The 25,876-nt window shown below is 49.0% G+C and overlaps 2 protein-coding genes across 2 annotated transcripts; one reads left to right on the top strand and one right to left on the bottom strand.

Annotated features, from left to right (window-relative positions):
• Window positions 1-9,150, top strand: LOC138166903 (IQ domain-containing protein F6-like). Its single transcript, XM_069095392.1, has 3 exons — window positions 1-72; window positions 231-344; window positions 8,791-9,150. Exons 1-3 carry the CDS (start codon window positions 1-3, stop codon window positions 9,148-9,150), a joined length of 546 nt encoding a protein of 181 aa, XP_068951493.1.
• On the bottom strand, window positions 7,321-25,607 carry RRP9 (ribosomal RNA processing 9, U3 small nucleolar RNA binding protein). Its single transcript, XM_069095605.1, has 15 exons — window positions 25,448-25,607; window positions 25,141-25,235; window positions 16,795-16,904; window positions 16,144-16,211; window positions 16,017-16,058; window positions 14,944-15,070; window positions 14,538-14,662; window positions 14,354-14,446; window positions 14,012-14,112; window positions 12,966-13,100; window positions 12,787-12,849; window positions 12,516-12,661; window positions 10,174-10,253; window positions 10,007-10,080; window positions 7,321-9,840 (listed from the first exon to the last, which is right to left on the bottom strand). The coding sequence occupies exons 1-15, from the start codon at window positions 25,520-25,522 to the stop codon at window positions 9,747-9,749; spliced, it is 1,428 nt and encodes a 475-aa protein (XP_068951706.1). The 5' UTR covers window positions 25,523-25,607; the 3' UTR covers window positions 7,321-9,746.
• Window positions 25,608-25,876: the final 269 nt, after the last annotated feature.

The raw sequence follows: 25,876 nt of genomic DNA, 5'->3' as shown, positions 1-25,876 counted from the left end.
ATGGCCTGGGACTCGCTGACAGTGAAGATGGACAGCACAGAGTGCTCTGTGGTGCTGGAAAGTGGATCTCAAGTGACCCACTGAACGCCAGTCATTTTAGGAACCACATTTGAGAACAACACCTTCGCAGCCTATCAAAGCCCAGACATAGAGAGTGAAAGGACTATCAGTATCACCATATTTGGTATGCCCTGATGGGTTGTGTCCTAAACAGGTCTCCCCTGGAACAGCCTGCTCTGGACTGGATCAGCCCTCCAGAGACTATGCCTCCTAGTCCACTCCCTGTGGGAGTTAGTCCACTCAGTTTTGGAATTCCTGCCCTGGGGCCGAGTGTCCCTAGACCGGTGAGTGGGTGAATGGCTGCACTACACTTAACCTGCTTCCAGACCCACCCAGACCACACTTCACATGGAGCCTCCAGACGTCCACCATACCAGCAGGCACTCACCCCAGCCTGTCTTCATGTCCACCTTTTGCTTTGGGAATGGTGATCAAGTCACTACTACCTTGCTTCTGGAAAAGGCATGACAGCTCTTCACCAATGGCTCCACCCACCATCCCCCATGACTCCCAACAACACCTTAGCAAATTCCTTTCCCTGGCCATTGGCATTTATCTCCCCCTGTTAGAATATAAAGAGCAGCAACTCTATCCACAGTGGATAGAGCAGTGGACTTAGAATCAGGAAGGCTCATCTTCATGATTTCAAATCTGGCTCAGACACTGTGTGACCCTGGGCAAGTCACTTAATCCTAATTGCCTCCGTTTCCTCATCTGTAAAATGAGAAGGAAATGGCAAACCACTCCAGTATCTTTGCCAAGAGAACCCCCAAAATAGGGTCATGAAGAGACAGACACAAGTGAAAAAAAATGACAATTAGAATGATAGCTCCCTTGAGAGAATGTATTTTTATCCTCAGGGCTTAGCACAGTGCCTAGAACATAGTATATGCTTAACAAATGCATTTTCCTTCATTTATTCATTCATTCCAGATGTAGCAACTACCTCCAGAATGTTAGCATTGATTGGAATTAACTTCAACCTTTTTGAAGTCTTAGTCAGATGCTGCAAAGCAGAAGTGAGGAAGTGACTGATACCTGAATGCCGGACTTTCTGTGTGTCTGTGCAGAAGCTCTCAGGATGACTGAGGTAAGTGGTGGCCGAGCACTGGGGTCACTCATCTCAGCAAAGCATCCTGGTGACTCTACAGGGCCTGAAGGACTGGTTGAGAGAACCTCAGGAAGAGAGCAGGTGTTCTCACTGCAAGAGTGAGATGTGGGGCATGTCTGAGAAGCAACTCACACGATACATTTTTTGGATTTCCAAGAGAGGTTCCAAGGCTGATTCTTTGATCTGTGGTAAAAGACCCCACAAGTCATCTTATATAATTGTTGCTTAATGATATTAACAGAATATAGCAGTTTAAGGATCTCTTATAGCAATGCACCCTTTATATAGAACAAGAAAGGATAAATGGGTGAAAACTACAAGACTGTGTTAGAGGACTAAAGTGGGGACCATTCCAGGAATTCAGAATGTGGCAGATTCTTTGTTAAAACAGCTGCAAGACTGGAGATCAGCAGGGAGGTTGGGGCACTGAGAATCATCAGCATAGAGATGATCAGCTTATGGGAGCTGATGAGATCACCAAGTGAAGCGGTAGAGTCCAGGATGGAATCTTGTGGGACACCTATATTGAGAGGGTATGATCTGGAGAAGGATCCAGAAAGGAGACAGAAGGAACAGCCAGATAAGTTGAAGAACCAGGAGAGAGTGGTGTCCCAAAAACCTAGAGGGAAGGGCATCTCAAGGAGAGTGTAATCAACAGAGTCAAAGGCTGCATGCAGAGAGGTCACGGAGAATGAGGATTGAGAAAAACACACTGGATTTGGCAATTAAGATGACTGGCAACTTTGGAGGGCACAGTTTCCTTGGAATGATAAGGCCAGAAGCCTTGGAGGAGAGAAAGTGGAGGCACCTATTGTATGTAGATAGCCTTTTTCTGGAGTTTAGCTACAAAGGGACAGGATTATAATTAGCAAGAGTGAAAGGATCAAGTGAGTGGTTTCTTTGTTTGTTTTTCAGGATGAAGATATGGGCATGTGTGTAGGCAATAGGGAAGGAACCAGTAGAGAGGGACTAAAAATAAGCGATAAGAGTAGAGATGACAGAGTGGGTAATCTGTTGGAGGAGACGAGATGGGATCACTTGAATAAGCAGAGGATCCAGTTCACCTTGCTAAGGAGCAAAGCCATTGCATTATATGAGACAGGAGGCAAAGGAGGAGTGAATGATGGGAGAAGAGAGAGCTTGAAGTGAACGGCCTCAATATTTTCTGTAAAAGAAAGCTGAGAGAGTGGGAGGAAAGGAAGCCACAGAAGGATCAAAAAAGGACTGAGCCTTATGGCACTACTCAAGAGAGAGACCAGTCCGGGCTGACATTGACTAATGACCACTTCAGTTCTTCAACTAGTTATGAACCCAATCTAACAGCATTTTCATCTAGTCAACAGTCAGCCATCTTGCCCAAAAAGATATCAAGAGGGGGTGGCTAGGTGGCACAGTGAATACAGCACTGGCCCTGGAGTCAGGAGGACCTGAGTTCAAATCTGACCTCACACACTGAACACTTACTAGCTGTGTGACCTTGGGTAAGTCACTTAACCCCAATTGCCCTGCCTTCCCCCCTCCAAAAAGAAACCAAAAAAAAAAAAAAAAGAAATCAAGAGCTCTTAAATGCTTTATTAAAACCCAAGATGTCTGGGATCCCTATAATGAGCCATTCTTATAACTCTTTTTAAAAAGGAACAGAGAGGTGGCTAGGTTGGGCAGACAGGACCTGAGTTCAAATCCAGCCTCAGACACTCAACACTTACTAGCTGTATGACCTTGGGCAAGTCACTTAACCCCAATTGCCCTGCCTTCCTCCCTCCAAAAAGCAAAGAAAAAAAAAAGGAATGGAGTTAGTCTGGCAGAAGCAGACACTCTTTCCAACTTTACAGAGCCCTAAAGCCCCATTAAAGAGGCATCTTAGTCAGAGCCCTTCTCACACCGCACCCCCCCCCCCCATCCTGCACCTCCTGCACCTTGTATGGTGGGCACTGTAATGGATCTTGGTGTCCTGCTTTTCAACCTGGGTCTTTGTTCTTGCACTGAAAGCTGACGCTAGCCAGAAGCTTCCTATCCTTTAAGGAGGGTGGGAGGACAGTAAAGGGTTTTCGTGATCAAGGATACAGCCAAGTCCCCGTGTCTCCTCTTATGACCTCATAGGCACTCCCCTAGCCTTCCTGCTTAGACCAGACCACCACTGTCAAAGCAGGTCAGAGGGTGACAGCTACTTGCCTCCAAACCATGGGATGTAAAGTCTCTGTAAGGGTGGGGCTAGGTTGGAAAATGGGGGGAGAGTGGGATGGCAGCTTGGGATCTTGGAGATCCTGCTTCTGGTGGAGAGGGTGGTGGGAGGGAAAGATGGATTGACCTAGGAAAAGGGTGAGAAAACAGGTATCCTCTGGAGGGCTCTAGGGGCCAGTCCACAAGAAGAATGGCTACTCAATGCCAACATCTCCCAGCTCACTCTTCTCATCTATTCCCTTTCCTTCCTTCTCTTGCCCTATGTCTGGTACAGAAGGGTAGTAATGAATCTGAAAACGAACTTAACGACTTTGAAGAAAAACACACGGTAGGTGAAGTCTGGGGGTTTCCTTAGGGTGGACTGGGGACAGAAAGTGTCTCAGGCTGGAGAAGAGGGAATGATTCCTGTAGGGGGATCCAGAGCTCTGATTAGCACACTTTCTTGATGCTAGGGAGTTGTGTTGGACTGTCTTGGACAGATGGTGGAGAAAGGGAGATCTCTAGCAAGGCTTGAAGTGGGTCATGGGCAGCTCGTAGGAAGTGGAAATTGAGAGGGTGGGGATTCAGAAGGGCCAAGGCATCAGTTGCCTTAGGATGGGGACTGGAGATGAGTCCATGGGATCTCAAGACTGGGCCTGCCATGAGAACATTGGATTCTCCTCTGGTAAGGAAGGAGAGTCAGGGTGCTTTTTGCTAGGCCAAGGAGAAAGGCCATGTTAAGCTCTGCCCTGCAGACACAGATGAAGGATGCTGAGAACTGGAAGATTCAGGCATAGTGGCAGGTAATGTTGGTACAACGGGCACTGCTATGTGCATCCCTCCAAGTCTGGAACATCCAGTGCTGGTGGTGGGTGGCATATGTGAGACTAACAGAGATGTGACAGGTAATGGCGCTGCTCTGTGCCCCACAGGAGTGAGCCCTGAAGTTTCAGCACTGGTCCACATGTGGCACATCCACTGGGGCTGCTGCCAAACACTGTCACCTGTTTCATCCAGTTGTGCTGGCACTACTTTCAGAGGTGCAAAAACGTACCCAGCCAATTTGAGGTGGCATGCAAACATCTGGCATTTAACACCAAAATTCTAATGGTTTAAGGGGCTGGTAGGTCTAGTGTGGGGAGGGCACTAGACCTTCCTTGCCCAATAAAAGACATCCTCAGGCCCACCCTGTTTCCTTCACTGACTCTTCATTCCCTCAAAATGTAGACCTGACCCTGTCTCTTTTCTCTTTTCTACTTGATGTCATCTACTCCCCTAGCATCAATTTGTCAATGCAGATGGCCCAGTGGAGCATATCTAAGGATAGAAGTGCTTTTGGCCAGGGCTGCTTGATGCGTTTTATCAATGATCTGCAAAAAGGCCATCTTCAGCATTTTCAGAAGATGCCAACACAGTGAAGATGGACAGGTTGCACGCTAATAGGCTAAAACAAAGGGCCGAATCAATTAAGATGAAGTGTAATAGTGACAAAGTCAGGTGCCTGGGTTCCAAAAACCAGCTGCTAGGTGGCTAAAGAACTGGGCTTAGAGTCAGGAAGACCGGAATCCAAATTCTGCTTCAAGCACTACCTTCTTAGCTTGTTTTCCAATCTGTAAAATGAGGGGACTGAACTTTAATGCACTTTCCAGCTCTAGACTATGGTCCCTTCCAACTGACTGCCAAATGCGATTTCCAGCCCTCAACAACCTGTCTCCTGAGGTTCCAGACCCATCTCCAACTACTAACAAGACAAACACCCACTTGAGTGTCACTTGCACCTCAAAGTCATAGACCAGCTTTCCTTGATTTTCTTATTTCTGTTGCTGGCAGCATCACCGGAACCTTCCCAGCACCCCAGGATCAAACATCTTTCAGTTCTAGCCATTCTTGCCTCCATTACCTCTCACATCCAGATCCTTTCTCTTGAATGCAAACCCTCATCACTTTATGACTGGTCTTTGTTATTGGGACTTGGTCAGAAAGAGATCCCAAGGGAACCCAATGCTAGCACTGGGCACAGGACTGGATGCCACTTGACCACTGTCATCAATAACCCAGTTCTAGGTCACCGTCATGAAGGGAACAGGGGCCCTACCTGGGTAAGGAGCAGAGTGTAGACCTGGAGGACAGTGACCAGACCTCTCACATCACTCTGGCGGCACCAAAAACCTACAGAACTCAGATCAAGCTGTGAAAGCAAGACATAATAGAAGCCCAGGCCAATCATCTACTCCCAGAGAAAAGCAGAGACTAACTCTTAATATCAAGTCCAAATTCAAGAAATAGACTGGATAAATGAGCAAAACACACACATACACACACCCAACCATTAAAAGCTAGTAAGGTAACAGAGAAGGTCAAGACAAAAACTCATTAGAAGGAATGCCGAATGGGCAAAAGCCCAACAAGAATTCCTAGAAAAGCTAAAGCGAGAAAAGAACAAAAACTGATCTTAAAAATAACAGTGGTGGAGTGAAATTGGGAAAAGAAATTGAGAGCTATTTAAGAAAATTATGAAAAGACAACAGTTTGGTAAAAGTCACCAAAAAATACTGAAGAAAATAACTTCTTAAAAATCAGAATTGTCTAAATGGTAAATAAAAGAGGTACAAAATATCCCCTTAAAATTAGAACTGATCAAGGGGAAGCTAATGACTACATGAGATATCAAGATACGATTTTTTTTTAAGTCAAAAGAATGAAAAAAATTGAAGAAACTGTGAAATATTTCATAGGAAAATTTGATGTGAAAAAATAGATCACAAAGGGATAATTTAAGAATAATTGGGTTACCTGAAAGCCATGATCAAAAAAAAAAGACTAGGCATAGTATTTCAAGAAATTATAAAGGAAAGCTGCCTAGATATCCTAAAACCAAAGAGCAAACTAGAAATCAAAAGAATCCACTGGCTATCTGGTGAAAGAGATCCCCAAAAGAAAACTCCCATGAATATTAAAGCCAAAATGCATAACTCCCTGGTCAAGGAGAAAATACTTAAAACAGCCAGAAAGAAATAATTCAAATGCCAAGAAGCTATAGTCAGGATAGTAGATACCACTATAAAGAAATGAAAGGCTTAGAATATGATATTCCAAAAGGCAAACAATCTAGGATTACAACCAAGAAGAACCTATCTAGCAAAAACTGAGTATAATCCTTCAGGAGACAAATGGATATTTAATTAAATAGAAAACTATCAGGCATTCCCGATGAAAAGCTCAGAGCTGAAAAGAACATTTAACATTCAAAACATAATACTCAAGAGAAACATAAAAAGGTAAAGACAGATGAGAAATCACAAGGGACTTAACATGGCTAAACTGTTTACATTCCCATATGGGAAGATGGTATCTGTAACCCCTAAGAACATTATCAGTAGGTCAGGTAGGTGGAATCTATTATGTTGGGACATTATCAAAAGATGAACAAAAGGGTAAGAAAGAGGGACGTACTGGAAGGGAGAAGAATGTGGAAAACTCACCTGAGAGAGGTGCACAAGGAGCAGACAAGGATGGAGCCTCACTGTCTTCTGAACTAGCTCGAGGAAAGAGAAATTCCCTTTGCAGGGAAGTAGGAGGGAAAGAGGGTTAAGAGAAAATGTGGAGGGGAGATGGTTGATGAGAGGGAGGGTAGATTAAAGGAGGCTGTGGTCAGATGTAAGAAACCACAACTGGCATAAGTTAACTGGGGGAAAAGATGAAAAAAGGATTCTTGGAGAAGGTACCATCCTGGGCCTCCGAGGAAAAGCCAACTACCATTTATTAACCTGTGTGCCAGGTACTTGGGGTAAGAAGAAGGGCTGTCCCACCCCTCAAGCAGCTGCCATTCTACCAGGGAAGATACCACCTATCCCCAGTAAAGCAGAGAAAAACAGGATCATAGATGTAAAACTCAACCTCATGTTATATGGATGAGTAAATCCAAGGCAGAGAAATTAAGTGACTTGTTCCAGATCAAAAGTGCCAAGGAAAGAATCTGAACCCATCACTTTCCTTGATATCATGCTACCTTTTATTGACTAACCACTATGGGAACAAGAACTGCAAAAAAATCTGGAAAAACACACAGAGAACAAAGGAGTTTGTAGGTAGATACAGAAACAACAATGTAGGACATTGTTGCTATGCTACTCAAGAGAACATTTTTTTAAGGCCATGGTGGATCTCTGCTATCAGTGGTGGTTCTCCCTCTAGTGATGTGTGTTGCCAGCCATTCACACTTCCTCATCCTTTACTACTGGCATCCATGTACTTCCAAAAACCCTCCATGGAGGAGCTTCCCAATGTCCACATTCTGCAGGTTATCAATGCAGCATCTCGACTGTCTCTTTCACTTGCCATGGGCCATATCTGCCTCTTTTCTGATGCTCCTTCTCCTGAATAACTCTTAAACCAAGCTTCAATATGCTGTAGCTGTCTGACAGCTATGATGTATGTCTCCATTGCCTTGAGTTCCCCATTTTTATTTTTTGAGGAATGTGGTATTCCATATTCTATAGAGGAACATTGGAAAGATGCTTTTGTTCAAAGACAGGTTTTTATGTCTGTCAGGGAACAGCTTAAGATGATTAGAAGTACTAGACCTAAGAGTAAATCAATCAATCCACTCTCTTCTTCCGAATCTGGGTCTATCCTTGTCCATCTACAGTGCCTGTTCGAGATGTATATGCTGACAGGCTGACATAATGGACTGCATTTCCAGCTGCACATTGGGCAACAGGCACATCTTCCTGCACTTGGTTTTTCCCTATTGAACTGTTAGGCTGATCACTTCTGAATGGGAATGAATTTCATGGAAGGGGCCCCATGAAACTCTGGGGCTTGATGCAATCAACAAGACATCGTCTGAAAATAAAAGCCTTTGGAGGAGCTCAGTGGCCTATAAAGAACCCTTCTTCCATCTCAGCTGCGTATGATGCTCTGTGACGGAGGCCAGCACCTTTGCTTAGCAATCTTTTCCCTGCTTCATGCTTCACTTGCTGTACAGAACTGGAGGACTGCTGAACAAAGACATCTCTCTGGCTGCATTTATTAAGCCAGGAGAATGTTTGAGGTGGTCTGATACGTCTTAAAAAATCATCATCAACAAATGAGGAACACAGTGGGTTCTTGTATCATTTCAGGCTGGGCTGGGGAGGAATGTTTTTTGTGGAGACCTAGAACCCCCCCACCCAATAGTGTTAAAGGGGACATCAAGGCCTGATCCAGGTCACGTGGGGTTCAGGGAAAGTAAGGGAGGGGGCTGGGGAGAGTGAAAGGAGTCAGGTAAGAGGGTCTAAGGTTATTATCCAGAGCCTAGAAGGAGGGCAGGGTCAAAGGATGGGGATGATAGAGCTGAGAGTTCCTAGGACAGGGAGAGTGAAGACAGAGACAAAAGGCAAGAGCTAAGGGGGGGGAGGGGAAGAGGAGGAGAGGCTCTGGGCCTGAGCAGGCTCTTGTCCTGCTCCACTCTGGCCTAGGACAAGGCAGCCATCAAAATCCAGGCCTGGTGGCGGGGGACCCTAGTGCGACGGACCCTGCTGCACGCGGCCCTCCGCGCCTGGATCATCCAGTGCTGGTGGCGGGTAGCTCACATGCGGTCATTAGATCGGCGTCGCCGGATAGTGCTGCAGCTCTACACGAGGCGAGAGTGGGCCGTGGTGAAGCTCCAGGCCCTGGTTCGCATGTGGCGTGTGCGACGACGCTACCTGAGGGCTCGGGCTGCTGCCTGCCTGATCCAGATGCGCTGGCGCAGCTGCCTGACCCGCGGGCTTCTGCGTGGCCACTACCAGATCACAGCGAGAGGCCTGGCAATGGACGTGAAGGTCTTAATTGCCTAGGGCTTGTTCTTCTCTCTCCAATAAAGGATTTTGGTGGGTCTGACCTGACCTCTTCCCTCCTCAGCTGCAGGCAGTGGTCAGAAAGCCTGGGTCTTGGGGTCTCTCTGCCTGTATTCTCCCCTGTGCCTCTTCAGGCACCAGGCCTGGAGTCAGCAAGACCCAAGTTCAAATCCTCCCTCAGACACTGAATGAGTGACCTTGGGCAAGGCACTTAACCTCAGCTTGCCTCAGTTTCCTCACCTGTAAAACTGGAGATAACTGCAGCACCTACCTCACAGGGTTGTTGTGAGGATGAAATAAGGTGACTTACATACAGCCCTTTGCAAACCTTAGAGTGGCCTCTCCATAAACGCTAGCTTCCATCACCATCCTCTGGCTCTCACCAGCTCTTCTGTGTACGTCACTGTCCATCACCAAGCCTCTCCTCCTCTCTGGGGCCACCTCCACTTCTGAGGGGTGAGGTACTGAGGCTCCACAAGGTGACAGGGACAAGAGCGGGTGGCTGGGGCCTGGACGACCACAGACTAATTTAATACAAACACTGGGGGCAGGGAAGAGATTTAAATAAACAGGAGCCAGCTTTGGTGGAAGAGGAGTTAGGAGCCAGCAGCAGGGGCAGGAGGGACTCTCCGCAGGGGAATGATGCAGACTGAGTTCTTGGCATCTTTGACTTGCCACCAGCGTCCCAACCTGTGGGGAGAGGGAGGACCTGAAGGCCGAGGCCTCGAGGCCTTCCCTCTCGGCTTCCTCAGCTTCTTCCCAACCTAGCCCAGCTCTAGTCCCAAACCACCTCCCACAATTTCCCGCCCCAGAGAAAAGAGGGGCCTGGCTGATGAGGTTCCCTAAGACTATGTACCTGTGTTCCTTCCCAACGCCCGCCACCAGGAAGTCTCCTGTGCTGGAGAACTTGAGGCTGTTGATGAAGCCAACCTAAAGGGGAATATGGAGAAGGGTGAATGGGAACCAAATACCACCTCGTCCCCACCAGTCCAAGCCATCTCCTCCCCTGGGTCCACTCCTTACCAAAGGGATGTCCCAGAGTGGTTCCAGCTTCCGGAAACCCTCTGCACACTGCCAGAGTCGCACAAAGGAGCTGTGAGATCCTGGAGTTGAGAAAGAAGGAAAAAACATAAAAACTGATGGGGCCAGGTAGGGAAAGTAAGCCAAAGGCCTCCAGTCCCCTGCTGCTCCTTTGACTCAGGGAGCTTGAGACAGCATAACCTTTCTTTTTCAAGGCAGACACCCAGTGCCCAAAGAGGCCTAGCTAGGAGAGAGCTGGTCTCAGCATTGGCCAGTCCTGCCCAACACTGTCCCATACACTAACTCTTCAGACTAGACTTGTAGAACAGTTACCATCTGCCTTGATAAAGCGGGGTTTCTTCAATTATTGTTCTCTACATCAGGGAAAGGCTGTTTCTTATCCTGCCTCTTGGGGCCAGAGAGAATTCTGCTTGCTGATAAATCTTTCCCAGGAATCCCAGGCCCAGCTCAGGCGATGCATCCTCTGTGAAGTCTTCTAGGGGAACATTTCTCAGCTGCTTCTCTGAAGCACATTTCTCCTGGTCCGTTACACTTTCTAGCAGAACTCAATCACTTCTCAAAAACCCAATGACTCCTTCTTCCTCATGTCTTGCTCATGCACCCCCAATTGCCAGGTTCTGCCTCCTCTCCCTGACTTCTGGTCTTCACCTCATGCACCAATGACAGCCCCCACATCAGGGCTGCAAGAAGCCCAATGGTGATCTGGAGCCTTTGATTGAAACATTTCACTGGCCAGTGATGTGGTCTGGGTGGCCAGCCACTCCCTGGAAGCCTAAGGGCCCTTCCAACTCTAAGACCTGCCTGAGCACTCTGGCCCCAAGTGAGCTCTCCCTCCTCTGGTCTCATCACAGACGGCAGCCATGCATGCATCTTCTCTCCTTAGCAGGCTGGAAGCTCCTTGAAGGCAGTGTTTTAATGATGTCTGTAGCTCCCAGAGCACCGAAGTCCAAAATGAGCACAGGGAATGTAGTGCAGCAGGAGAAACATTGGATGTGAGAGTCGGGAGCCTGGTTCCAATCTCTCCATGTCCAGGAGGTGACGCTGCTGGCTGACTGAGTACTACTCTGGAGACTGATCCAGGTTTCCTTAGGTCACTCCTTTCCTTTTTCTGGAGTTCAGCCTCCTGTCACAAAAGAGGGCGGAGCTACCCCTTTTTCAACTAAAAATCCTGGGATCCATGGTCTTTCAGGCTTTTTAATGGAGAACAGTGGACTGGGACCGGCTGTGTGTGATCTGAGCCAACGAGCTAAACTTCCACAAGCCACGGTTTCCTCATTTGTAAAAAAAAAAAAAAAAACTAACAACACTGGTACCAGACTCAAAATTTTAGAGCAAGAAGGAGCACTTACAGATGAGGAAACTGAGGCACCAGAGTCTACCTTGCCCCAAGGTCCCAGAGCTGGTGCTCAAACTTTAGCCTCCTGCCCCTGAGGCTCCATGGCAGTGGCAGCTACCACAACTCCTGGCTCTAAGGGATGGCAGCTTTCTTTTCTGCAGCTCTGCAGGAGCAGGGCCCTCACTAAGACTCCCCAGGATGGCCTGGGCCCACATGTGAGCTGCAGGGCCTCCTCTGCTGCAGCCAGACCATGAGCAGGCGTGAGCATGCAGGAGCTCACGTTCTAGGACAATCCAGAGCAAGTGACCAGGACAGCAGGAAGGCCAGACTCCAAACCATGTGAGTGCAGGTGAACGAGCTGGGCAGGGTCCATGGGCATCTGCTCAGGATTATCCAAAGGGCTGCCAGGTGGAAGAGCCATCAGACTTGTCTCATTTGAGCCCCAAATGAGGAGCAACAGGGAGAAGCTGCAGAAAGGCTGATTCCTGACCCTCAGAGCTGCCCAGTGTTGGCTGGGCTCCCTCCAGAGGCTGTGAGCTCGACTTCCTGCGGGGAGCAGTGGCCATCTCCTTGGGCACAACTGGTGTATTCCTGAGGACCTTGTTAGGAATTCCTACTCAGACAAAGGTCTCACCTTTCAGGTCCTATAATGTAACCAGGGCTCCTCTGACTGGGCTGAGGAGAGTGAGAAGATTGGGAGCAAGGATTTCTTAAACTGTGTAAGGCTCTTCATACCTCGTGGAGCTGCCTGAGGCAAATGCTTTATAAACCTTAAGGGTTGGAGATAAGGCGCCATTACACATGGTATTATGAACTCTGGAAGAAGGCCTTTTCCCTGACCTCAGTTAAAAAAACAAAACAACAATAAAAAAACTGGAGCGAGGGGAGGCCATCGGCCTAGCCCACCAGGCTACTGAGAGCCACTGTCCCTGAGCCTGCCTCCAAGAGGGAAGAAAGCCCTGCCAGGCAGTCTGGGGTTCAAACCAACCTGAGGCCACAAGGTCCGTGTTGAGCAGTGCTGTCACCGATGACACCCAGTAGGGCTGCTCCAAGCCTTCTTCTCCTCGCATCCCATGGGCTTTTTGTTGTAGGGTGAGGGGCCGCTTCTTGGAGAGACCCCACAGAGCCAACGAGCTTTAAAAGGCAGGGAGAGGAAGGAGTCAGTAGGGGACTTCATGAGGGTGCCCGGATGGGAGGCAGTGCCTCTGTGCACATACTGGTGGGGGCGGGGGAGGCTGTGGCTGTTGGGGGACCCTTACCCATCCTCTGAACCAGATATCATGTGCTCCTCATTGATGAGCTGGATGCAGTCAATAGAGCCCCTGAAAGAGGGAACGGGGTTTCAGAGGAAAGATACACCACCCCCTCCCCAGAGTCCCTCTCTGAGATGGGGAGACTGGTATGATGTGCACCCTCTTCCTTGTTCCCACCCGCTTACTGGTGGCCATAGAAGACCAACTGTGACTCCTCGGGAATCTTCCAGACACGGACAGTGCCATCACGGCCACCTGCTGTCACGCAGCTCTCCCGGCTCAGTCCATCCAGGGCCATGACAGCATCCTGGTGCCCAAATCTGGGGCAAAGAGAGGAGAAAGAATCAGCCAAAAAGCAGTGTCTGGGGTACAGAGCAGTGGGAAGAGCCCTGTCCAGTCGGAGGACATGAGCGCAAAGTCTGGCTCAGGGCTCCCTGGCTGCATCACCCTGCACAAGTCACTTCTCTGGGAGCCTGTGTCTTCGTGGCTGGCTGATCTGATCTCTTGGGTGCCCTCCAACTCTAGCCCTACAATCCAATTAGCTTTTAAAAAGTTTCTCCTTCCTGTGTGCTAAGCCTTGTCCTGGACCTTGGGGAGTTCAGCGTCCAGCAAGAAAGCCAAGACATGAGCAGGAGAAAAGTGAAATAAATGCTGATGAGGGAGGGTGGGAGGTGCGCTCGAGGCCACTGGAGGGCACAGCCAGCAAGGGTGACAAGAGCTCAGGGCAGCAGAGCTGGTGCCTCAGAGGGTGGACAGCTGCCAGACTCTGAAGGATGGAAAGGAAGGAGGGGGCCAGGGCTGCAGCAGCACCACAGGGAGGGCAAGCAGGTAAGGGGCACATCGCAGAAAGGTGGTGGCTCTGGGAGCATCTCTGCTCTTGGGAAAGTCACAGCCTCTCTAGGTCTCAGTTTCCCCCTCTGTAAAATGAGGAAACAATGCTTGCTCAGGTTCCTTCTTGCTCTAAACCCTAGAAAGCTCCTGACTCTGAGGCCTCAGACATGGTCCGTCCCCTCCCTGGGCCTCAGCTCTCTCCTCTACAGAGGCTCAGCTCCTCTCCATATCATGATGCTAGGACCAATCTGCGTCAGGGATTCCAGGGAAAGGAGGCTAGAAACGAGACCGAGCCTGGGGCCAATGACAAGGGACCTCAAAAGCCTGACTGAGGAGTTTCACCTGGGATGCCCTCCTCCCCATGGGAAGTACTGCTCCAGACTGCCAACCTCCCACTCACAGGGTCTCTATGTAGGCATTCTCGGCCACGTTCCACACCTTCACAGAGCGGTCGTGGGATGTGCTGTACAGCTGGTGCGTGCCCTTCCGAAATGCCAGGCCCTAAATAAGTCAGGGGGAGAGTCAAGTGTTAAGACAGCCAGGGCCTAGGGGCCCACACTGTAGAGGAAACAGGAAGAACTTCGCCAAGGGTAAGTTTACCAGTAACAGGGGTACTGGCCCTGCCTGAAGACAGGAGGATGGCCTTAATGGTCTCACAAAATCCTATTTCCAGCTAGAAGATTCTAGAGCAAGCCCCCAAGAACCAGGCTCAAAGGAGGTGAGGGTCTCCCAAGCCTCTTACCGACACTGCATCCCGATGCCCTGTGAAGGTATAGAGGTGCCTGCAGCTATCTGCATCCCAGATCAGGATCAGCTTATTCCTATCTCCCGTGGCCTGGGGGAACAAGAACACGCAGGTCCAGAAGTCCTCAGGCTGGCCCCGACCTGCCCTCCCCGTCTCGGATGCTCTCAGCAGGCTCCCTTACCAGGTATTTGCCGTCTGAGGAGATAGCCATGCAGAGGATGTGGTCAGCGTGCCCAGGTGGCTGGTGCTCAGCTCCCTTCTTCACCCTCTGAATCTGGTGCAGCTTCTTCCCACTCTCCACACTCCCTGCAGTAGTGGGGAGGAAGGTATAAGGAGAGAGCACTGCCAAGGGCTGGAGACTGGCTGCTGGCCCTCTTCTGATGGCCGACAGAGGAGAAAGCCAAGGGCAGGTATGAGAATGAGACCCAAGAGTCTCACCTTCCAGAGTTTCCCACCCACTTGAATGGCCTTGGCTGTGCAGGGAGGGGTTCTGCCCAGGTTCTCTAACTGGGGAAGAGAAGGGAAAAAGACAGCCTGGTCTCCTCTGTACAGGACACATCCCACCTTGGGCCTCCCTGGTCACTCACATTTGATGATGGTGCAGTCTTTGGCTCCAGAGAAGATGGCTGAGTTGTCAGGGGTGATGACCAGGCATGTGACAGACAGCTGATGGCCCCGAAGGACCCGGATGTCTTCAGCCACTGGAGCCTGGATCTGACAAGAAGAGGGGGCCCTGTCAGCAGGCACTAGGAGGAATGGTAAACTCCACAGGGGCTCCAAAACTCCCAATAACCTAAGGCCTCATTCTCCCCTACTACGCTAGAGTGGAATTCATATCCAGGCCTGCAAGGGCTGCAAAGAAATAAAGACCCTATCTCTTCCTGGTAGGTCAGGCTGCTCAAAAGCTTTACCTGACAATAATGACTAGAGACTATTCTGGCCACTTCATATCCAAGGTATCTGTTTCTCTATCAAAAAGTAGGAAAAGCAAGCTTCACAAGCAAGAGGATAGAACGTCTGTGAGGTCCAGAATTTTCCAGAGTATCAAAATCAGGACATCTTCTGGTTTCAGAAGCAAGGAAAAAAGCAACCAATTTGAGGAAAAACAAGGTACTTAAGGGTCCCTGAAGGATCATTCAGGTGGAGCTGGTTCTATAGGTTAGTCACACCTCCCTGGGCACAGGACAGCTGAACACCATCTGGATGCAAAAGAAAGCTGGAAAACTTTGCAGTGGCCAAGCTCCCAGAGAGACAGTGGAGGTTATGTTCTGCTGTTTCAAAAACAAGTTTCTAAATGGAAACAATTCAGCTCAACTGGCTTCTCCAGGGTCCAAGACAAGGTGGGCAGTGGCTGGGTACTGGACTCAGAACTTGGTGGTGTGGACACTGAGGAACTGTGAAACCCTGAGCAAGTCATACAGGGGACTATAACTACTGCTCAGCAGGTGAGAAGAGGCCCAGGAATGAGGGGGACTGATTCCAGCGCAGTCCAGATTAATGACTGCTTCACGATTTATTCCTTCGAGGTTTACAAAGCCCTACAAGGCCCTCCTCAACACAGCCCTAGGAGGTGGGTAGCACAAACATCACTCCCACTTCATGGAAGACCCAAGACACCCCACTGAGTAAGGGTTCCCACACAGGGCTCTCTGTCACTCACCTCCTTTGCCACCAGCTTCTGAAGTCGCCCTCTCTGTTCAAGCTGTGGGAAGAAGAAAGAAGATGAGACTCTCTGGAACCCTGTGGGCAAGGGGCAGACCCAACCGCCAAGCTCACCCTTCACTTACCACATCTTCCTTTAGTCTCCCAGCCACCTGGTCATCCCTAAAGGCCTCTTCTTCAGCTTTCTCTTCCTCTGCCCAGGGCAGAACACAGACCAGATAAGGACCCAGGGAGGGGGGAAAGAATGACTGCCCAAAGGTGCCTTCATTCTCCTCCCACACTCTACCCAGGGAGAGGTACAGGGCCCAACCCTCCTTGTGGATACACAAGCTGTCTCCCGATGCTATCCAAAGTCACTTCATAGTCTCAGTCTGTTTAAATAACTCTAGGCCCCTGGGGCTCCTTTCCCTTCAGGGGGCCTATTAAAGTCTTCCCTTCTCTACCTCACAAGGGAAGTGAGCTCAGGGACTTGGGCTGCCCCCCTGCCAGGCTAAATGCCAGCACTGGCATCAATCACCCACCAGGTAGCCCAGGTCCAGCCACCCAGGGAAGTGTGGAGGTGGCAGGGGGCAGGGGGAGGGAGGAAATGGTGCTGTGGGCTGAGGCAGGCGGCCTCCACAGCCCCATGCTGGCTTTCTTGCACCGCAGGCCTGAAGGCAGCGACGCTCAGGAAATGCCAGCCGTTTTGAATATTCTAGCCCAGCCCAGAAAACGCAGAAGAGGACGGCTCCCCCCAGCCAGGGAGGAGACCCAGGCTTCCCAGCACACGGCCTTACCTTGCTGCCTCAACTGCTCCAAGTAGAGCTTAGCTAGCCGGAGCTTCTTCTCCTGGGCAGTCTCTTCCAGCTCCTCATCTTCCTCCTGCTTTTTCCTTGTGTCCTCAGGGCTACAGACACAGGAGAGAGTGGAGGTGAAGGGATCTGCCTCTTGCTCCAGGCAGCGTCACTTCTACAGCCGCCACCCTCATACACAGCTGCAGACAAAGACCGGCTGGGCACTCAGGGGCAATCCCAAGGGCAGATTCGGGAAGCATTTAGGAGTCTCTCTTCCAGGCCCTGTGCAAGGCTAGGGCCATAAAGACATCCATGAAAAGCCTCAAGCAGCGTCTCTTCTACAAGGGGGAAACAGCACGTACACGGAAAAATCCATACACAATGCACACAGACTATCACAAAGTAATCTGGGAGGTGAGAGGATGGGGCAGGTCTAACAACTGGAAAGGCCGTCTGTAGGGGGGCACCTGCTCTTCATAAATGCTTGCTGGCTGGCTGACTTTTCTTCATCTGTTGAAATGTTCGTGTTTGCTGATTTCATAACAAAATACAAAAGTGATTCCAAAAGCCTCTCTTGCCTCACCTTGCTCCTCAGCCCTGGACCCCTGGCCCTGGACCTTCCCACCATCTCCCTGTCTCATTAACCCATGAAGTCAATGGCTTCTCCTTAGCCCTCCCTCCTCCTGCCCGATGACCACCCTTGTCTGTCAGCGTCCTCTCTGCTCTCTCTCCGGGTTCTCCTCCTACCATCTGATGGTTCCTTCCTACTGTCAATCACTAGCCACACCCCAGCCCCTGACCATGGGTGTCTAAGTCTGGGGTCTGAGCTCTCTGTTCTCTCATTAGCTGCTGTAGGTTAAGTTGTGATCTCCTTGCAAACAACTCCAGAATGTACCTATTCAGGTTTAATCTCTCCCCTGAGCTTTAGCCACATCTAACCTACTGCCTGGATGTCCCGCAGGCATCTCACCCAACCATAGACATAGAGAGCTGGAAGGGACCTCGGCAGGCACCTAGTCCCACTGACAATCATTCTGCCTCTGCTTGAAGACCTTCAAGTAAAGGGAGCCCACCTAGCTCATGAGGCCACCCATTCCTATCTCTTTGCAGCTTCTACCCCAGGCTCCAGGGTCTGCTCTCTGGGGCCAAACTGGCTAAGCCTAAACCCCAGCCCCCATGACAGGCCTTCAGATTCTTGATGACAGCTCTTACATCCCCCAAGGAATCTTCTTTTCTCCAGGCTAAATGTTCCCTTCAACCAATCCTCACGGCTCATGGACTCAAGGTCCATGCTCATCTTTGCGGCCCTCCTATGGACATTCTCCAGTGCATATTGCACAGAGATGAACAGAGATGAGGTCTGGGGAAGGCAGAGCCCCATGCCTGGAAGCCTGGCCTCTTGTGCAGTCCAAGAGCTCATTAGCTTGTTTTGGTTTCCACCTCACAACGCTGACTCAGAGTTTGCAGTCCCCTGAAACCCCAAGATCTTTGGGGGTTATTTGGGGGGGGGGGAGGGGGCTTCTGGGTAGGAGGGGAGGGAAACACCTGCTATTTACTCATGCTTTCATACTATACAAGTGTAAGAATTTTACATTTATCCCTACTGAATTTTATCTTACTGGGTTAGTCCCAATGCTCCTGGATCTTGATTTTGTCATTCAGTATGGTTAGCTAACCCTCCAAGCTCTGTACCATTTGCAAATGTGATGAACAAGCCTTTCCAAATCATTGAAATGCTGAACGGGACTAAGCCATAGACCCCTGGGGTATTACACCCGAGACCTCCTGCCACTCTGACAGTGAACAAGCAACAATTACTCTCTGCAGTTCTAGGCATGGAACTCACAAGATGATGGACCAGACATTTTCTTCAGTCTGCAATAACTCTCAACCCCCCTGCCCCCCAAAGAGGAATTATGTGTCAGGAGTAGAATTTGAATGAATCTACAAGAAAAGAAAGCCAAAACCCCAACAAGGTAACAGCCTTATTATGCATTAATGCTGCAGAGCACTCATTTTTAAGGGGTTCACTCAGTACTCTTTCTCAGCAGTCACCACAGACCCACAGGGCACATAAACTGACTCACGGGCATGTCCTTGAGAGACAGAGCCTATGTTTCTGCTGCAGACTCTGAAAGCGTACCTCGGTGTCCCTCACAGCTCATCCAGTCCCCAGCCCAACTACAACAAGCTGCAGAAATTCACCTTCCTCCAGAAGGAGAAGAGGAAGAGAATCAAGATTTCTTCTGCCTGGGGCAATCTCCAAAGTACAGAAGGCCAAGGCTATAGCATATCAACCCCAACTAGAACTGGGGCAGTCTTGAGTGGCTGTGCAAAATATGTTCTCTACTACCCTCATCCCCGCAAACTACTTAAGGCAGGGAGTGAGGCTAGTGGGGAATAAATTCCCCAACACAGCACCCAGGGGTATACCCACCATCAAAAGGGAGGGAATGTCCAAAATTGAGTGACAGATGAAAATAAGGAAAAAAGAAAATTCCATAAGCAGATAAATTAAAGAGAGAGGCTATTAAAATTAGAAGGAATTATGAGTACTAAAACATAAAAAGATCACAAACTTCTCTAAATAAGTATTACCAGACAAGATGACACTAATGATGATAATTTCATCCTTTAAAAAAGTAAAGGAACCAGCAAGGTAAAATTCTACACAAGGACTGATTTTTATTAACAAGGAAGAACTGGTTGCTGAAGTGAAAAAGATTAGGAGGAACTGACTTCCCCCTTCTAGAATTGGAGATATAGGAGAGAAAAACTGGCTGTGGTTAGTCAGTAAGCATTTTTAAGTACCCACTATTAGTACCTGGCAAGTGCTAGAACTTTAAATTTTGTGACAGAAGATTTTAAAAGGTTCAAAATGAACTAAAATTCTACAGGGAAAGTCAACCCAGGAGAAATGGAAAACTTTCCAGAAGGAAATTCTGAAGATATACAGGAAAACAATTTTAATGAGGGGGGAAAATGGGACTTGTCTTAAGAGATCAATGTGAATGCGTAGGGAACTTACCAATATATATAAAAGCTATGCACAGAGAAGCAATGTAAAATGAAGTAGAACTGGAAAATAACATATACAACCACAAAAGAACAGAAGCAACTAAACCAAGGGCTGGCCAACTGCTAGTCGCTGCCTGATTGCTAAGAATGGCTTCTATATTTTAAAATCCAATAAAACCTTATTCCCAAATGTAAAAACCATTCTTAGCTCCTTTGCCAAATAAAAACAGGTGGCCCATCTATCCCCTGAAATAAACAATCCAAACTGAATCCCACCAGTCTATAACGACCAAGCTCGGTCCCAAAGGAGAGCTATGAGAAGGTAGTGGGAGCCCAGAGATCTGGAATGCCGTACGGAACATCTGACTTTTTCACCATGTTTGGCTGAACTTTCCCCTCCTCTATTTTATGGATCATTATAATGGATGGCTCTCTGAAAAGTGAGGAATAAAGTGGGAAGTAGAGGTGATATAAAAATAAAAAGATGCCAATAAAACTTTCTTCTTTGAATGCACAGGGGATGAACAAAAGTGCGGCATGGTCCTGTAGCAGCGGGGCCACAAGTACTATGGCACCAAATGAGCGGAGGAAGCAATAAAGGTTTTTAAAAGCTGCATAGGGGCAGTGGAGGAAGGAGGATCAAATGAGAGATGGATGGGATTGCTGCTTGGGGCAAGCGGGACTAACTGACAACACCTCTTATTTCCCTTTCATTTTCTCTCACACAGAGAACAACGTTCCCACTGGAAACCAGAGAACACAAAGAGCTAACAAGGGAGCCGATACCTGAGATACGTAAGGGCAGAACAAAGGAGAATCCAGCTGCTCTCAGTGAATTCAAACCACCTGACCTAGATGAATTCTCCTCTTGGGTACTGAAAGAACTGGTAAGATGTGATTTCTGAGCCCACTGTTAATGATAATCTGAAAGAAATGGAGAATGAGAAAGATCTACAGGCCCAAAGGGGGGCCAATGTCCCAAAATTTCAAGAGAAGAAAACAGTCTTTGAACTATGGGACAGCCAGCTTGACTCTGGATTCCCAGGAAATTCCCAAATGTTTCATGAACATCAGAAAAGAAAGTGGGAATGACCAAGAACCAGCATGGCCCCATCAAGAACAAGCCTGTTATCATGTGGTCACTAAGCTGGCAGTGTGGGAAATGCCAGACACAGTTTATGTAGATCTGAGTAAAGCATTTGCTACTGCACCTCACACTGTCTCTGCAGAAAAGGTAGAGAGACTGGACAAGAAGATAACATAGACCCAGAACCAAAGCACAGCAGGTCTGCAGGGAAGGGCCGCAGGGTTCTGTGCCTGGCCCTGTGCCCTGATGCAGAGAAGGGGGACCTCCTGGTGCGTGGGCTCCATGTTCTCAGCAAAATAGGAGGTGAGGGTCAGGGCGCAGTGTAAGGCCCAAGGATAGTACCCAGGCTCTTTCAATCTGCTCCCTAACCATGCCTCACCTAGCCTATATTTTTTGAACTGGATTTTATAAAAAGCTCCAACTGTAGAGTTGACATTGCAGAATCAAGCTTGGCCAGAGTGCATCCCCCTCTGCAAGCTGTCCTCTGTTAGAGTGCACACAAGTCTGTTTTTCTCCATCGCAAAGGCAAGCTGTTCCACATCTCTGTGCTGAGAGGCATCACCAATGGATATCCTGCCCCAGCTTGTGCCATTCGCTTGTTCTTTTCCCACCACTGTCTAACTTTGTAATTCTGACCCCACTCTGAAAACTGGGGCTCCTCCCGGTTGTTGCTTTAATCAACTTGAGTGATCAGACCACTCACCAGAGAGGGTCCTCCTTCCAGACAACAGCCATGTTTCATGCTGGTTTTTGCATTTCTTGCACCTAGCACACACAGCAGGCACTTAATAAATGTTTGTTAATCAATTGACTACAAACTCAAAATGAGTCAGCAATGGGATGTGGCAGCCAAAAATGCTAATGTTGCTGCATTAAGAGGGATACCACTTCTGGGAATAAGGAGGCGGTATCTCTCTGTATTGTGCCCTGGTCAGACCACACTCTGGAGTCCAACAAGGGAAGTGGGGGGTGCAGTGGACGGAGCTCTTGGACTTGCAGTCAGGAACAGGGGAGTTCAAATTTGGCCTCAGGCACCAGCTGTGTGACCCTGGACAAGTCACTTGTCCCATGTCTTTCCTCAAATATAAAATGGGGATAGTAGAAGCACTTCCTTCTCAGAGTGGTTGTGAGGATTGAAGGAGATAATAGCACACAGCAGGCACTTATTAAATGCTTATTTCCTCTGTTTGTCCCCATGCTGGGTTCTGGGTACCATGTGTAAGGACACTGATAAGCTGAAGGGCATGCAGAAGAGGGCGATCAGGATGGCAGAGAGGCTAGACTCTATTTCCTATATTAAGGATCAAGTGAAAGACTTGAAGGTGTTTAACCCAGAAGAGCCTCAAGGAAGATGTGAAAGCTGCCTTCAGTTACCTGAAGGGCTGTCAGGAGGAAGAGGGATCAGACTGGTTCTGCCTGGTCTCCCCCAGACGGACCACACTGAGATTTAGTCCTGGAAGGAGCTCTGGGGGAAATCACAGCCAACACCTCCATTTTATAGAAGAAGAGACAGAATGACTCCCACCGTCCTGAATCCCAGAGCCAGGGAGCATTTCTGAGGCACAAGTCTGTCTCCTGGCTCTGGATGTTACTTGACATATACTTTTGTATGTCATAGGCTGGAGGAGCTGGTCCCCACACTGGGCTGTCCACGTGCTCCACTGTTCCCCACACATCAAGAGAAATCAAGGAAAGCATGCAACGTGAGAGGAAGCCAAGTGCAAAAGTCAAACAAGACTGGCAGGCAGAACGGGCACCTTGCTCTCTAAGGTTACCTTCCACCTAGTCTGTATATATCAAAATTTTAAGTACCTAGTTATGTCTCCCTTGTAAGATTCTCAAGGGCAGGATGGCTGGTTCTTTGCTTTGTATCTCTAGCACTTAGCACAATGCCTGGTACATAGTAGGTGCTTAATAAAGCTGACACATGAGTGTCACCTTGGAGGGGATGTCTACATCATTATAAGATCCTTCAAGTATTTAAGTATATACTTTTTATTTACTTATCTATGTAAAAGTTGTATCTTCTCACCCCTGTAAAATGTAAGCTCCTTGAGGGGAGATATTGTTTCATTTTTGTCTTTGTGCCCCAATTACTGAACACAGAATAGGAATTCCATAATTACTGGATGGATCTTGGGCAAGTCACTTCCACTTCTGTGGAATTCATCTCCCTCCTTGTACAATGGACTGAACTTGGTTCATTCTTTTAACAAACAGGTCAGTCAACAAACATTTATTATTTTTTTTTAAGCAATTGGGGTTAAGTAACTTGCTCAAGGTCACATGACCAGGTGTTTCTGGGTGGATGCTAAGTGTCTGAGCCCGGATTCGATCTCCAGGTCATCCCGACACTGGGGCCAGTGCTCTTACTTGCTGAGCCACCTGGCCGCCCCACAAACATTTGTTATTAATTATGTGCTAAGGATTTTATGTTAGGTGCTAGGATACAAAAGCAGTCCCTGCCCTCAATCCTAAAAATAAAAACAAACAAAAATAAAACATGCAAAAAAACTGTACTTACAAGATACACATAGTGTAAATGGAGAATAATTTCAGAGGGATGGCAATAAGCAGCAGAAGGGACAGGAAAAGGCCTCCTGCAGAAGAGAAGATAATCCAAGAAGGGAAGGTGAGGACATGGAACATTACAGGCTTGGGGGACAGCCATTAAAAAGTCATGGAGTTGCCAGATGGGGTGTCATGTTTGAGAAATAGCAAAAAGGCTATTTGCTGCTGGATCACAGAATATGTAGAGGTATGTAAAGTAAAAAGTAGGAAGGGGTCAGGTTGTAAAGTGCTTTAAAAGTCAAGCTGAGGATTTTGCATTTATTTTATATTTAATCGTGGAGGTAATAGGGAGCCCTTGGAGTTTCCTGATTGGGGTGGAGGGAGAATAAGAATGACCTGGTCAGACTTCAAGACCACTTTGGCACCGAGGTAGAGGACAGATGGGTGTAGGAAGAGACTTGAAGCCAAGACCGACCAGAAGGCAGACTGCAAACAATCCAGGCATAGGGTAATGAAAGCCTGCACTAGAATAGTGGCTGTGTAAGTGGAGAGAAGGGGACATATATGAGAGATGCTGTGACGGTAGAAATAAGAAGACCTGTAAAGAGACTGGATAGGTGGGGTGAGAATGAAGAGCTGAGGAAGACACCAAGATTGTAAGCCCAGGTGGCTGAGAAGATGGAAGGTGGAATTTAAAAGAGAGGATGGTTTTGGGGAAAGATAAGGAGTTTTTTTGGACATGCCGAGTCTGAGATGTCTATGAGACATCCATTTCAAGATGTCTAGAAAACTGATGGTCAAGAGAGAGGGTCAGAGTTAGATTAAAAAAATCTGAGAATCATCCCCACAGAGACAACAAATGAACTCATAGATGCTAAAGTCGTTACCTAGTGTGAATGTATAGAGAAGTGGAGAGGGCCCAGGCCACTTAGGGGACCATCTGTAGGGTGGAAGAAGATCCAGCAAAGAAGACTTAGAAAGAGCAGGGAGAAAGGTAGGATGGCAATTAAGAGAGAGCAGTGTCACACAAACCTGGAGAGGGCAGACTATTCAAAAGAAGGCCATCAGAGAGGGCAGGAAAGAGACTGAGAAAAAATCTAGGATTAGCAACTAAGACTTTATTGTTGTTGAATTTACCAAGCATTTATTAAGTGCCTAACATGTGTGTCCCCCGATGGCCAGGAGAATCTGGAGGCCAGCAGGTGCTGGGTGCTGGGGATACAGAGACAAAAACTGAACTCAGATGTGACTAGGAGTAAATAATATGAACAAAGAAAATATGCACATGTATACACAAAGAGGGGATAATAAGCATGTAGGAAGAAAATTACACACAGACACAGGAATTGCAAACCTTAGAGTCAGCACTGGACCAGGAGTCAGGAGGATGAGTTCAACTCCAGTCTCAGAAACTGACTGGGTGACCCTGGACCAGTCACTTAACCTCTTTCTGCCTGCCTCCCTGAACTCATCTGTACAGGGAGAACGTTGTGATGTAGATGTCACAACAGAGACGGATACACTTTGTAAACCTCTTTGCACGCCTTAAAGAGCTACATACACTCTAGCCAACGCTACTTCTGGGAGGGGCGGGGGAGGTTCGGGGCAGAAGGGAGCTATGAAGAAGGGGGTGCCCTCCAGGCACGGGGGCAGGAGCCCTTAGGGTGGAAGGTCACGCTCTGGGGGCCAGCGGCCCAAGCCCCCGTGGCCCTCCCGCGTCCCGGCCCACACACCTCTCCGGCTCCGAGTCGCTGGAAATCTCCTCGCTCAGCTTGGGCCTCCTCTTGGCACCCCCCTTGGGCCGGGCTGGCTCCCCCTCCACGTCGGGCTGCCAAGAAAAGGGCCCCGCCCCCGGTCAGAGGCCCTGTTCGGGGGCAGCCGCAGGCTGGGACCCCCGAGGGTAGGAGAGGAGGCCATGCCTGGGCCCAGCAGGGCAGAGACGAGCCCCGGGGCCGGACTCCCAGGGGACCCAGGGGAGGAACCCGAGCTGGACCCACCCGCTGGGGAGAGAGACACCGCAGCCCCCGGAAAAGGCCTCACCTTCCGCCGCCGCTTCCCCGCACCCGGGCCCGTCGGCTTCCCCCGCTTTCCCGAGGCCACCACAGCCGCCGACATGTTGTCTCCACACTTCAGCCGGTACAGCGCGAAGCTCACGTGGTGGCTGACCGGGAAGGCCTGGGCCACGCCCCCTATAAGCCGATAGGGTCCTGCCTCCTGGCCACGCCTCTCTCCTCCCCTCATAGGACACAGTAACAGGTATGGCCACGCCCCTGAAGCTCTCATAGGTCCAGGCGGGGAGTATGACTGCAGCCCTTAAGGGGGTGGGCTTTTCTACTGCCGGAGGAATATGTAATAGGAAGTTCGTCGTGACCACTTCCTGCTTCAGGGGCTATTACGCATGCTTGCGACCGGCCCCTATGGGAAGGGATGGGGAGGGGGGAGTGAGAGGAGCAAGGCTGCTGTGCTTCC

This window comes from Petaurus breviceps, unplaced genomic scaffold (assembly GCF_028583685.1).
Source record: "Petaurus breviceps papuanus isolate PSGF00001 unplaced genomic scaffold, PetGlider_PUasm1.0 227, whole genome shotgun sequence".
In the NCBI taxonomy this organism is placed as follows: domain Eukaryota; kingdom Metazoa; phylum Chordata; class Mammalia; order Diprotodontia; family Petauridae; genus Petaurus; species Petaurus breviceps.
The sequence above is the reverse complement of the archived record's forward strand: the minus strand, read 5'-3'. Positions and strand labels throughout refer to the sequence as shown.